This window comes from Danio rerio, chromosome 4 (assembly GCF_052040795.2).
Source record: "Danio rerio strain M-AB ecotype USA chromosome 4, GRCz13ab, whole genome shotgun sequence".
Taxonomy (NCBI): Eukaryota; Metazoa; Chordata; class Actinopteri; order Cypriniformes; family Danionidae; genus Danio; species Danio rerio.
This window is the reverse complement of record NC_141024.2, coordinates 4,955,001-4,970,000: the sequence shown is the minus strand read 5'-3', so window position 1 is coordinate 4,970,000 and position 15,000 is coordinate 4,955,001. Positions and strand designations below refer to the sequence as shown.

Sequence of the window (15,000 nt, the reverse complement as noted above, 5' to 3'; positions counted from 1 at the left end):
CATTTATCCATTCATCCATCCACCCATCCATCCACCCACCCATCCATTCCTCCATCCATCCATCCATCCATCCACCCATCCATCCATGCATCCATCCATCCATCTAAATATCATTCTATCCATCTATTCATCAATTCTATCCATACAATCCATCCAGCACTCCATCCATCTGTTTATCCATCTATCCATCCACCCATCCATCCATCTATTCATCCATCTATTAATCCATTTATCCATCCATCCATCAACCCATCCATCCATCCATCAAGCCATCTATCCACCCACCCATCCATCCATCTATCCATGCATCCATCCATCTAAATATCCTACCATCCATCTATTTATCAATCTATTCATCCATCCATCAATCGATCCATCCATCCATCCATTCATCCCTCCATCCAATCCATCCATCTATCCATTCATCTAATTATCCATCCATCCATCTATCCATCCATCCATCCATCAATCAATCCATCAATCTATCCCTCCATGCACACACACACACATATGTATGTATGTATGTATGTATGTATGTATATATATATATATATATATATATATATATATATATATATATATATATATATATATATATATATATATATATATATATACATATATATAAATATATACATATATATAAATATATATATATATATATATATATATATATATATATATATATATATATATATACATATATATAAATATATACATATATATAAATATATATATATATATATATATATATATATATGAATATATATATATATATTTATATATATATATATATATATATATATATATATATATATATATATATATAAATATATATATATATAAATATATATATATATATATATATTTATATATATATATATATATATATATATATATATATATATTTATATATATATATATATATATATATATATATATATATATTTATATATATATATATATATATATATATATATATATATATATATATTTATATATATATATATATATATATATATATATATATATATATATATATATATATATATATAGCCAATAATTTATAATATCAATTTAGCCATATATATATGAATATAGCCAATAATTTCTAGTGCCATTAAACCAAACAGTTTTATTTAATGGACATATCCCTTAAAATAAGATTTTGGTCAACAGAAATGTTTAAGGAATATAAAGATAATGCATTTAAATTCAAATGAGTATTGCAAAAAAAAAAATAATAATAATATATATATATATATATATATATACATTATGTTATATTGTTTTTGTTTCTCTGGATTTTTTTTTTCTGTTTATTAAAATTGTATTTTTTTAGTCGGTGACAGTCTGGGAATTTGATAATTGGCATAGAAGGGGATTTTTTTTTTCGAATTTTACAACCCACTGATGACAGGAATGAATCTAAAGTCACGCTGCCATTTTTTTGGTTGTTGTTGTTGTTTGTCTCACAGGGAGAAGTTGCAGATGAATCAAAAGAGGAAGTGCATTGAGTTGTTCTCCTCATATCACAGACATCATTCTCAGGTGCACGGTCACTTTATTTAACATTCAAAAGGACATTATTGATGGCAACAGCTGGAATCTATTCTGCCATCTATCCCACAAGTTCATCTCAGGGCGAGAGTTTACACAGCCAAATGTAAACTGATGATTGGAAAGTGTCTTAAAACATGCTGCCTTAACATCAGTCTGTACTGGAAAATGCATGCGTTTACATGTTAAGACAAGGAAATGATCATTCCTGTGAGGACTGTTATTATTAATTATGCTTATATTTTGCTCAAATGTTTTGCTTTAGTTATTTCTCTGGATTCAAGATATTTATTTTCATAATCGTTTTGAGCGTATTGTTGTTTTTTAAGAGAAGTTGTGTAATATATGTGTGAATATTGTCAAAACAATGAATTCAACAATAAATGATGTTTGTTTTCTTTGTCTGCCGTTGTTGTTGTTGTTGTTTTTATTTTGTCATATATACTAGCTTTGGTTTAATATTTCCAAAGCATTTATTAGCCGTGTGGTAATGTTAGTTTTATTTATTGTTAAATAATATAACTTTGCCAATAAAAATTAAATATTAAACATCAACAGGCCAGAATAACATGATTATGATTGAAAATAAAAGTTATTTTAACTCTTAACTTTGAAGTTAAAACTAGTATTGCTAGTATTAAATATCAACATGTCTAAAAACACCTGCTCTAAATGACTATAATTTATGTGGAATTTCGAATGTCTTTCTGCATCATGATTTTACCACGTTAAAAATGTAAATGTTTCAGTCATGTCAACATCTATTTATTGTTCGTTCGTTCATTCGTTCGTTATATCTTTCTGTCTGTATATCTATCTATCTATCTCTATTGTTCGTTTGTTCTTTCTATTATGCTGTCCATCCATCCATCCATCCATCTATCATTTGTTCGTTCATTATATCTTTCTGTCTGTATAACTATCTATCCATCCATCCATTTATTTATCTCTATCTATTGTTCTTTTGTTCATTCTATTATTCTGTCCATCCATCTATCTATCTATCATTCGTTCATTCTATCTGTCTGTCTGTCTATCTATATATCTTTCTATCTATCTATTGTTCGTTTGTTCATTCTATTATTTTATCTATCTATCTATCCATCCATCCATCCATCCATCCATCCATCCATCCATCCATCCATCCATCCATCCATCCATCCATCCATCCATCCAGCCATCCATCCATCCATCCATCCATCCATCCATCCATCCATCCATCCATCCATCCATCCATCCATCCATCCATCCATCTATCTATCTATCATTCATTCGTTCATTCTATCTGTCTGTCTGTCTATCTATCTATCTATCTATCTATCTATCTATGTATCTATCTGTCTGTCTGTCTGTCTGTCTGTCTGTCTATCGTTCATTTTATCTTTCTGTCTGTATATCTATCTATCCATCCATCCATCTATTTATCTCTATTGTTCGTTTGCTCATTCTATTATTCTGTCCATCCATCCATCCATCTATATCATTCATTCGTTCATTCTATCTGTCTGTCTGTCTATCTATCTATCTATCTTTCCATCTATCTATTGTTCGTTTGTTTGTTCTATTATTCTGTACATCCATCCATTCATCTATCTATTGTTCAATTGATCTATCTATCTATCTATCTATCTATCTATCTATCTATCTATCTATCTATCTATCTATCTATCTATCTATCTTTCTGTCTATGTTTCGTTCTATCATTCTATCTATCTTACTGTTTGTCAATCTATCTATCTACTGTTCTGATGTACTTAATATCATTCTATCTATCGGTTCTGTATGTAGATCGTTCTATTTATTTGCTTTCATTCTGCTTTTCTCAAATGTATAAGTAGTTAAGCCATAAAGCTCAGAACTTTCAGGTAGTCTCATTTATTTTCTTCACTTTGTACATCGTTCTTCATGTTAACACTATAGTTAACACTTACTATGAGTGTTTTGTAGCATTATTTAATTGTTTGTACCATCTCATTTAATAAAAAAATACAGCTGTTCATGTTATTTCATGAACTTTTCATTTATAACAGAATATACACAAAACAATTCTTCAAACAAAATACATTTCATCATGATCAGCAAAATATTTAGGCTTCTTATCCATATACACTTAAAATAACAAAAGAATTTCAAGTATTTATGTCTAAACCTATATATTAAAATTTACATTCTGCAAGAGTAAAGCGTTTTAGTTGCTTTAATCAAACTTCTATGCTGATGTGATCTACTTGACTGGGTTAAAGTTGTTTTTATATTTACAGGTTTGGATTTTCTTCTTTATATAATTTTTTTAATATAATTATAATATATAATTCTAAATATATTATAATTAATTTTTAATTGTTTGCAAATTCTAAATAAGGAAATCATATTAGCATCCAAACACTATCAATGTTTAACATAGTTCACTGTCAGTTAACTAGTGCTAATGTGGTTTTAAAATATGCATACTTGCATGTGATTTCTGACCGGATATTCAAAGAGGCAATGTAAACAATGCAAGATGAACATTCAGGTAAAGCGTTTTAGTTGCTGTAAGCACGCTTCTTGTATGCTGATGTGATCTACTAACTAACTCGCCTGTGTAGGCAGTGAGTGAGTGAGTGGCTCAGGTGAAACATGACACGCGCTCCTGCACCTGTCTTACCTGCTTGAGCACAAACTCCGCAGCTAACTTCTCTCTGAGTGTGAGCCTGAGAAATGTGTCTCATCGCAAAAAGCTCCAGGTTTGTCGGATCTTCGGCCGCGGGCGAGTTTCCTCGGGGTAGTGCGCGGTCATGATGCATCACAGTCGGAAATACTCTCCTCCGCGACACTGCGCCGTCGGGTCCCCGCTGCCACAGCTCAACCGATTACCGACCTCCCGTTTAGAGGAGGGCGAGCCAGCAGAGAAAAATTCGCCGAGAGCCAAATCCAGAATGCGCCACGCCAAGGTGAAGGCGCGGAAAGCTGCGTCTCCCCAGCGGCCGCGCGTCTCTCCAAAGCCCGCGCCGGTGGTGGAGAACGGAGGAGCTGGACAGCGCTCCAGAAAGAAGGGGTTTAAACCGCCGGACGTGAGGACGATTTTCGAGCCTTCGGCGAAAGACCCGCGGGTGAAAGAGGAGCGAGGAGAGGGACACGCGTTCAGCGAGGACGCGGCGCACGCCTGGTGCGATGTGTGCTGCTCGTATATCTTACAAGGCGGCCTGACCTGCACAGGTGAGTTATGTCGTTCTGTACAGTTGATGTTCTATATTTTGTCTATCTGGATTTTGCAACGTTAATTTTTTTTTTATCTATGTATTGTTCTGATGTTCTATCTATCATTCTATGTCGTTCTGATGTTCTATCTATCATTCTGAATATTGTTTTATCTATCATTCTGAATATCGTTCTGATGTTCTATCTCTCGTTCTGATGTTTTATCTATCATTCTGATGTTCTATCTATCATTCTGATGTTCTATCTATCGTTCCACCGTTCTATGTCGTTCTGATGTTCTATCTATCATTCTGAATATTGTTTTATCTATCGTTCTGAATATCGTTCTGATGTTCTATCTCTCGTTCTGATGTTCTATCTATCATTCTAATGTTCTATCTATCGTTCCACCGTTCTATGTCGTTCTGATGTTCTATCGATTATTCTGAATGCCATTCTGTTTTTTTATCTATTGTTCTGAATATTGTTCTATCGATCATTCTGAAAATCGTTCAATCGTTCTGATGTTCTATCTATCATTCTGAATATCGTTTTTTCTATCGTTCTGATGTTCTGTCTATCAGTCTATCTATCATTCTGAATATTGTTCTATCATTCTGATGTTCTATCTATCGTTCTATATATCATTCTGAATCGTTCTATCGTTCTATATCGTTCAGATGTTCTATCTATCATTCTGCATATCGTTCTATCTATTATTCTGAGTATAATTCTATCATTCTGATGTTCTGTCTATTATTCTGAATATCGTTCTATCTATCATTCTGAATATCGTTCTATCATTCTGATGTTCTGTCTATTATTCTGAATATCGTTCTATCTATCATTCTGAATATCGTTCTATCATTCTGATGTTCTGTCTATTATTCTGAATATCGTTCTATCTATCATTCTGAATATCGTTCTATCATTCTGATGTTCTGTCTATTATTCTGAATATCGTTCTACCGTTCTGATGTTCTATCTATCGTTCTGAATATTATTGTTCTATCTATCATTCTATCTATCGTTCTGATGTTCTATCTATCAATCGGACGTTCTATCTATCATTCTATCAACCGTTCTGAATATCCTTCTAACATTCCATCAATCGTTCTGACATTCTGAATATATGTCATTCTATTCATTGCCTCATTCTTTTATGATTTTACAGCATAAAAAATGTAATTGTTTTTAAGTCATGTTAACATCTATCTATCTATCTATCTATCTATCTATCTATCTATCTATCTATCTATCTATCTATCTATCTATCTATCTATCTATCTATCTATCTATCTATCTATCTATCTATCATGCTGTTGTTCTGATGTTCAATATATCATTGTGACGTTTGATAAATCGTTGTGTGTATCGTTCTATTCTATCCTTCTATATATTATTCTTTCGTTCTATCTATAGTTCAGTCATTCTGTATGCAGTATAGTTCTAACATTCTGTATATCGTTCTGTTTATCATTCTAAGGTCCTTTTTTATATATCGTTCTATCATTCTGTATAAGTTCTAACATTTTGTATATGGTTCTATTACTCGATTGTTCTCTCTTTTGCTCTGTATATCATTCTAACATTATCTATCTATCTATCTATCTATCTATCTATCTATCTATCTATCTATCTATCTATCTATCTATCTATCTATCTATCTATCTATCATATTTCTGCTCTATATTAATATATAATCAACATCATGTCAACACGGTTTTGCTACTTCATCTTATTCCCATAACTCCATTTGTTTATACAGCATTCAGTCTGATGGTTTAATATGTAATGTAAGTTGAAATCATTTGTAGTATTTAATTAGACTCAACTTAAAATTGGAAGCAGCAATGATTTGTTTTACAGACTCTTCAGTGTATCTATGTAATATGTGCAGGTTATTTTTGATATGAAGCCAGTTTTCACTATTGTGCTGTTGGTCAGGACAGTTACTGTGTGCATTGTGGAATAGAAATTAAAATTCTTACATTAATACACCAGCTCTGCTCATGTGTTTTAAACTTCCTCACGTCACATGCTCATCTACAGGTATGTGGACCGACTGGTTTGGGTTTAAAAATCATTCCTGTACATGTGTCACAAAATATGTCCAGTAATTATACATGACACATGGCGAAAGGATAGTGTACTAGTCATAACTCATTTTTTATCAAATCTAGAACTCAAATGATGTGTGCACTGAATATTTCAGCTGGTCTCTAGCAGTCGCATTTTCATTTCTGGCTGAATGCATCGCATTGTGGCTGGAAACGTTGCTAAAAATCATATGCAAAGCATTATCTGCTTTCACATCCATCCACATTTGTTTTGTAAATTTTGTATTCCTAAAAACAGACATGATTATATGACTACCAGACCAGTGTAATGCAAACACAAACACACACTCTTTTTTTAAATGTTTCACAAATGATGTTTAACAGAGCAATGAAATTTTCACTGTATTTCTTACAATATTTTTTATTCTGGAGAAAGTCTTACTTGTTTTATTTCAGCTAGAATAAAAGTGATTTAAAGCCATTCTAAGGTCAATATTATTCGCTCACTTAAGCAGTTATTTTGATAGTCTACAGAATAAGCCATTTTATACTATGATTTGCCTAATTACCCTATCTAACCCTACCATAATAACCCAGGAGGGCTTATAATTCTGACTTCAACTGTAAATATACAGTCAAACAAAAAGTGACATGTCCAAAATTATTCATACCCTTTGCAAACTGTCTATGGTAAAATCCAAAGCTCTATACACACACACACACACACACACACACACACACACACACACACACACACACATACAGTATATATATATATATATATATATATATATATATATATATATATATATATATATATATATATATATATGTATATATAATGTATATAAATACACATTACATTACATACGACTGCAAATAATTTAAACACTGTAAAAAATAAAAAGTTGAGTTAACTTAAAACTCTAAAGCAACCGACTGCAAAGAAATTTTGACTTTATTAAGCTTCAGTGGTTGAAGTTGTGCCAAATGTTTTACTTAAGTTGACTGAAAAGGCCGTTTTAAGTCAATCAAGTATACTTTATGGAATAATTTGGCACAACTTCAACCACTGAAGCTTTATAAACTCCAAATTTCTTTGCAGCCGGTTGCTTTACAATTTTTAAATTAACTCAACTTTTTGGCTCAAATGAAGAAATCAAAATTCAAAGTCGCCTCTACTGATTCTTTTTTTTTTACTTTCATTCAACAAACAGTTCCAAACATGAAGGTAAATAGTTTTTTTATGAGTAAATTCAACTCTGAGCTCAAAAATATGTCCACCTAACTTACAATTTTAAACTGAGTTAACAATTTGTTGGATTTTTTACAGTGTAATTATCCTGAGTAATTGGGAAAGTTGTTTTAATCAACTCAACAGATGAATAACAGATGCTCTTAGCGGTTGGTTTGTGGACAGTAATGGCTAAAGGCTGATTTATACTTCCGCATGCTGTTGCTCTGCAATAACACTTATGAAACACTAGCTGGCAGTAGGTTTTTATGTTCCTCTGTGTTAAGTTTCCTCACAGGTGTTTTGTTTTTTCATAACGCTACAAGTAGCTAAAACTCACTTATTCAGGGGTGGGAACCAGCAGACGTGCAACAACTTTAATCATGAGGTAAACACAAAACAAAAGTTTCCATCTGGAGCTCCTTCACCGGATTCGACACTTGTAAACACTTGCTCCCTCAGGCTTGCAGCTCTTAGCACCGCCCACACTCGTCACCACCACCAAGCCGACCAATCACAGAGCTTGCGCTACAAGTCATTTCACTCGGAGGCCATCTTTGACATGCCTCTTGGGCTGTATGCTCGGGCATTCTGTCTGAATGGGGAAACATCAAATACTTGCCAAGCTTATGATTACATTTCATATTAGGTATCACCAATAAATTAAACAACAACTGTGTCTTTAATTCAATTTCTAAATGTTCTTATCACACAAAATCTGCAGAAACTCACATCTAGTCCGCGCCCCTGCCCTGGAGAATTGTCATTCTACAGCGATTGCTGATTGGCTTCTGTATTAGAAGGTGGGCTTTATTCAACATATAGCGATCGCTGATTGGCTTTTGTATTAGAAGGTGGGCTTTATTCAACATATAGTGATCGCTGATTGGCTCCTGTACTAGAAGGCGGGGCTTCATTCGCTATATTGACAGTTACACTTTTCCCCATTTAAAAGTAAACGAGTGACATGTGTTGTGTATTCTATAGTATCTGACCATGCTTCGTTGCGACATGTAGGGAAATTGAGCGAGAGGTGTGCGTCAGCATCAGCCACAGCGAGGGCTATGCGACCGCACAAAGGCAGCGCCGGACGAAGAAGTATAAATCAGCCTTAAGACAAAGGAACAGCGGCTGCACATTTTGGCTGCTCACAAGTCAGTAAAGAGCTAAAAGACCATATCTAAATGTTTTGAAGTTCTACAGTGCAAAGTATTATTAAAAAATACCAGACGTTCTGCTTTGTGAAAAATCTCAGCGGACATAGCCTGAAGCTAAAAGTGTTTCTTTTGGAATTTCTTCCTAATGACAAAGTTGTCAAAATGATTGCAAAGGTTTGCATTTCCAGGCCCTTCAAGCATGCTGCTGTGCGTAAATGAATAGCTGAAATGCATAGAAATGTTTTAGTTTAGTGCATGTGTTGTGTAAACTCAAGCAAAGTTTTTGATTCAATCTGTTTCCACAAAAAAAAAAAAAAAAAAAATGTTTTAATTTATGAAAAGTTTAGCAAAAACACTGCAAATGATCCACAAATACTAATAGAAACCATGTATTCTGGATGCCAGATCAGAAAAAAAACATTGTCATTTTTTAATCATCTTATTTTATTTTATAGTTTGCACAGAGACAATAATAATGGTATCATTTATAAAAGCAAATATGTTAGGACTATTTTAAAAGACAGATCCTAAACTCAAGATCAATGATTGACCAAATTGCATATAGGTTTTTAGTTTGGCCCCTAAATTAGACCAATGTCTTTCCTCCTCAGTGTTGCTCTCTGTGTTTGATGCCTGAAGTGTTCAGGTTGTCCATTCACCAGTGTTAACCGGAATGGAACAACTGGGCAAAGGTAGTCTTGCTGTTGGACTGAAGTGATCAGGTAATTGAGAGTGAGAAAGTCACCGGCTCGGCTGATTAGCTTGAAAGCCTGTTTTTGTTGGAGCAGCCATTCCATTTGAATCTGAACTAGCCTGTCATTTAGTTATTAGTGTAGTTTAGTGGCTGCCTGCAGATCCTGAAGTATGAGTCCAGTGATGCATTCATACGTTGCAGTGTCTGTGTTGATTTTCTAAAGGCATATAATGAGTTTATGATGGTCATGAGGTTAGTTTAATGTTTTTGTTGGTGCACTGATGGGGGTTGTTTACATGGATATGATTAATTGCTGTAGCTTGTCGTATTTCGGTTACTATAAATTTAAATAAATCAGAGTTGGCAATGTTTAAAAAAAAAAAAGATAAATAAATTAAAAAATTAATATATTCTGAGTTACTTTTATTCAACCCACAAGTTTAGTTTAGTTTTTGACCAGAAATGACACAGGCTTATAAGATAATAAGATGATGTAGAAGAGGCATTATTGTACAAATACATTTCAGCTTTTATTTACCTTTGAACAAAAAAGTGGCAATTAGAACTTGCCAGGGGTATTAATAGTTTCAGGCTTGACTGTATTTTCATTAAATAGAATTTAAGTAAAATTAATTATATAAAATATAAAAAAAAAACATAATCTGATAATCTAAAAGAATCTGTCATGACAACTAAGTTGCATTGCTAAAATTGCCTAAATGGAAAATATCTACAAAATAAATACATATAACAAAAAAGATAAGAATTATTTAGCTTTTAATTTATAGGAATTTCTATAATATATGTTTGATTCTGGAGGAATTCGTGTGTATTTTAGTTTGGCTGGAATAAAAGCAGTTGTTACATTTATATATATATATATATATATATATATATATATATATATATATATATATATATATATATATATATATATATATATATATATATATATATATATATGGGTTTCCTCCGGGTGCTCCGGTTTCCCCCACAGTCCAAACACATGCGGTACAGGTTTCCTAGTGACGGGTTGCATCTGGAAGGGCATCCACTGCATATGCTGGATAAGTTGCCAGTTCATTCCACTGTGGCGACCCAGATTAATAAAGGGACTAAGCTGAAAAGAAAATGAATGAATCAATTAATAAATATCAGCAATGCTTATAATAATCTTAGACTTAGCCAAGTAAGCTAACACTCATAATAATCAAATAAATGTTTAATGTAGTGAAAGTAAACCTTCATTCTCTGTCTAGTCTACCTAAGAACTAAACTCTACCAAAAAAAGAAGAAAAAAGAAGGAAAAATCCACCACTGTGGGTCTCATAATGCGTTTGGCCCTGTTAGCCTGCTATTTGACACCCACCTGTCGGCCCCCGTAATGTCCATCTGTGTGTTTGTGTAGCACAGTGGCAGTGAGTCTAGAGAAGACACACCGTCTCGTCACACACACTCACAATGGGCTTCACTTAACCAGCTGACACATGGAGACAAATGCACACACACACACACACACACACACACACACACACACACACACACACAAACACACACACACACACACACACACACACACTTAATATGATGCAGGTTAGTGCTGAAGGGAACTCATTTTAGTGTTTTGGAGCTGAATGGAGACTTGGTGCTGTTCAGGACGGGACTTTAAGTCATGGGTTTGGCGAAAGGGTTTGGAAGGACTTTAAGAAGGCTTACTAGACTCCTCTACCGCTTCCCGAAAGCAATGCGATGCTCCGGACGGCTGGAAGTTAGTCTGCTGTGGAGGTCATCCGGTGGGTTTTGATCAACTCTTTCTGTGCACTTTACAAATGTCTGTCAATCAACAGTTTCAGTATTAAAATTGGTTGTGGATTGCATTATGGGATGTTGATCTGAATAAACTAAATTGACCATAGTGTATGAGTGTGTGTATGAGTGTATGGATGTTTCCCAATACTTGGTTGTGGCTGGAAGGGTGTCAGCTGCGTAAAACATATGCTGGAATAGTTGGCAGTTCAATCCGCTGTGGCAACCTCTGATAAATAAGAGACTAAGCTGAAGGAAAATGAATGCATATGAAACATGCATTTGGCAGGAATTATACTTTTAGCTATCACTTATACTTAACAGTTCAACATCAAAAAAGAATGATATTACTGTATTATACTAGTATAATACAGTAATAAATTCTTATATTAATACTTGACTGTATTATTAAGATTTATACTGATCTTAATCATTATACTGATTTAGTTATTTACACTCATCATTTTGTTTTTTGCTGCTTGTTCAAAGTACTTATTTAAAATGAGCTGAATTAACACAATTCTTGAGTTTTTTTGTTGTTGTCTGCTTTATGTTTAATCCACTTAAATTTGTAGATAACTTGATAGATTTTTGTTGGGATGAGATGAAGGATGGTATGGAAGCCAGCATTTCTTTCCAGTGAACAAAAAGTCAACATGTAATTACTTTCTTATTATTTATTATCAAGTTATTTTGTTGTATTTTTATTATTTATTTAATTTTATTATTTTATTAAAAATATAACATTTTATTTAAATTTATTTTAAATAAAAAAAATGATCAAAATTTTATTGTTTGTACTGTCATTTAATTTGGCTGTGTGTATAGTGTGTACAAAAACACACTTAAAAGTGTAAACAAAAAGTAAAAATGTAATTTTTTTTATTATTTATTAAAATTTTATTTTATTTGTATTTTTTGTTTTATTTTATTACATTTTATTTTATTTAGTTTATTTTTACTTATTTTTATTTTGTTTTATTAAATTTTATTAGAATTTATTTTAATTTTTAATTAAATGTATTTTTATTCAGTTTAATCTAAATTATTTTATTTTATAAAATGAAATTGTATATAATTTTATTTAAATTTATTTTACATTTAGTTTATTTCTTTTTTAATTTATTGAAATTAAATTATTTTTTATTTTATTTTATTAATTTTTATTTTATTACATTTTATTTTAATTTTGATTAATTAAATTTTTTAATTTAAAAGATTGTATTTAATTATTTTATTAAATTGTTTTTGTTATATTTTATTTTAATTTAATTTTATACATTTTATTTTATTTTGTTTATTTTTAATATTTATTTATTTCGTTCAATTTTAATATGAATTAATTTTTATTTTATTTTATGAATTTTTATTTTATTACATTTTATTTTTAGTTTAAATATTATTTTTTTATTTCATTATTTTTTATTTTATTTTATTAAATGGTATTTTATTACATTTAATTTAATTTTTTTTAATTGAATTGAATTTATTTAAATATATTTTAAATTAAATTAAATAAAAATTTTTATAATTTTACTTGCATTTATTTTGGCTGTTAATAAATTACTGAAGTGTGTACAGATAAAAAAAAAAAAGACAAACACTTAAAAGTGATCTCAAAACCGAAATTAAAATCAAACTATGGTGCGTTTGTGTCCATAGTAAAAGTTAGCAAATTTGTAAGCAGCTACAGATTGTGAATGACAACCAGGAAGAAGAAAAGCATGAAGATCTGTAATCAAAGATCTAAAAAATGCAACTTCTGACGTCAAAACCAGCAGTTTGTGAACATGAACTAGATGTTGATTTCATTCAGCTGGAGGAATCATTCTTTCACAATTGCTATTTTTTAAACACTTCCTCATAACATCCATGTGCAAACCATTTCAAATCTTTTCTGTTTCATGAACCACATCCCTCAAAGTGACCAAATAACATCCATCTTCATTGCCTATTGTTAATATTTATATTTAGCTTCTTTTTCCCTCATCGAACATCTCACAACAGAAAACAGAAACTGACCAAATAAGTAGCCGAGCCTGTTCTAGCTCACTTGATCCCACAGATAACTATTCTTCTGTTTTTAGTCTGTCCTGTTTTGGGAACAAGATAAGAATAGAGATTCTGGTGTTGTTTCACATACGCGTGTCTTCATTCCAGCTCGGCTCCATGCTGGGTTTAGATCAGACTGCTGAAAAAACAGCCGTCCTGAGGTCACAATAACACCCGCCTGTGACAAAACAACCCCAAGATTACCCTCCATTCTTCAGCAATCACTACAGTCATTCAGTCAATGGATCTTAAACCGATTAGCTATTTAGCATGTTATCGTGAAGCTCTTCTCACATGTGTGTCGAGTGTTTAGACTCCTTCACGGCAGGAGTGTGAGCGAACATTTTAGTGCACTCGTCTGTGTTTACTCAGGTGACTGTTAATAATAACAGTTCATCTAAGGATATTTAAAGAGCTCTTATTATGCAAGAATCACTTTTATAAGAGGTTTAAACATGATTAAAAGCAGCTTCAAATGGTAAAAAAGTATTATTTTTTATTTGTTTATGATCACACTTGATTAAAACTATCTGGAGAAACACTTTGATTGACATTCTCCCTTTGTACATGTCATCAGAGGAGCAAAGCCCCGCCCATTTGTGACAATCTCTCCCTCATTAGCATGTAATCTAATCTGCCACTATGCTGACACACAGGCATCTGTAGCTCCGCCCTCTTTTGAAAAGAGCACAATCTCATTTGAATTTAAAGCGACAGTCACCAAAACGCCACAGCTAGGATCAAAGTCTAAAAGGGTGGCTACGTTGCTGCCGTTAACGTACAAGATAGTGAATGTGATTCAATGCGCAGATAGACTCATGGCAAATTTCTGTTTCATTATTTAATTATATGTAAATATAATTTGGAAATGCCTTAGAAGTACAAACTGATTGTGGCACGGCGGCTTAGTGGTTAGCACAGTCACCTCATAGCAAGAAAGTTGCTGGTTCGAGTCCCGGCTGGGTCAGTTGCCATTTCTTTGTGGAGTATCCATGGTATCCTTCTGTTAGTGTGGGTTTCCTCCAGGAGCTTCGGTTTCCCCCACAGTCCAAACATATGTGCTATAGGTGAATTAGATTAACCAAATTGGCTGTAGTGTATGAGTGTTTCCCAGTACTGGGTTGCAGCTGGAAGGGCATTCACTGTGTAAAACATATGCTGGATAAGTTGGTGGTTCATTCCGCTGTGCCAGCTTGATCTCACGAGGAAACGTAAGTATTTACTGTTTTGTCAGTTTAGTGGCTAATTCGTACGAGT

At 32.5% G+C, this 15,000-nt stretch overlaps 2 protein-coding genes across 4 annotated transcripts in view; both read left to right on the top strand.

Annotated features, from left to right (window-relative positions):
* The window catches only part of LOC101885512 (apoptosis facilitator Bcl-2-like protein 14), a 10,038-nt gene extending 8,074 nt beyond the window's left edge, over nucleotides 1-1,964 (top strand). The window contains exon 5 of one of the 2 annotated variants that reach the window (XM_087245702.1): nucleotides 1,479-1,964. In XM_087245702.1, the coding sequence (XP_087101828.1) occupies nucleotides 1,479-1,517 (39 nt within the window). In that variant the 3' untranslated portion in view covers nucleotides 1,518-1,964. The remainder of the gene's footprint in view (nucleotides 1-1,478) is intronic. The other variant, NM_001328001.1, reaches the window with a different exon arrangement.
* Nucleotides 1,965-4,150: 2,186 nt separating this feature from the next.
* Nucleotides 4,151-15,000, top strand: part of rassf3 (Ras association domain family member 3) — a 65,260-nt gene continuing 54,410 nt past the window's right edge. The window contains exon 1 of one of the 2 annotated variants that reach the window (NM_001442248.1): nucleotides 4,151-4,758. In NM_001442248.1, coding sequence (NP_001429177.1) covers nucleotides 4,338-4,758 — 421 coding nt within the window. In that variant the 5' untranslated portion in view covers nucleotides 4,151-4,337. Of the gene's footprint in view, nucleotides 4,759-11,490; nucleotides 11,679-15,000 lie in introns of those variants that run through there. The other variant, NM_001442249.1, reaches the window with a different exon arrangement.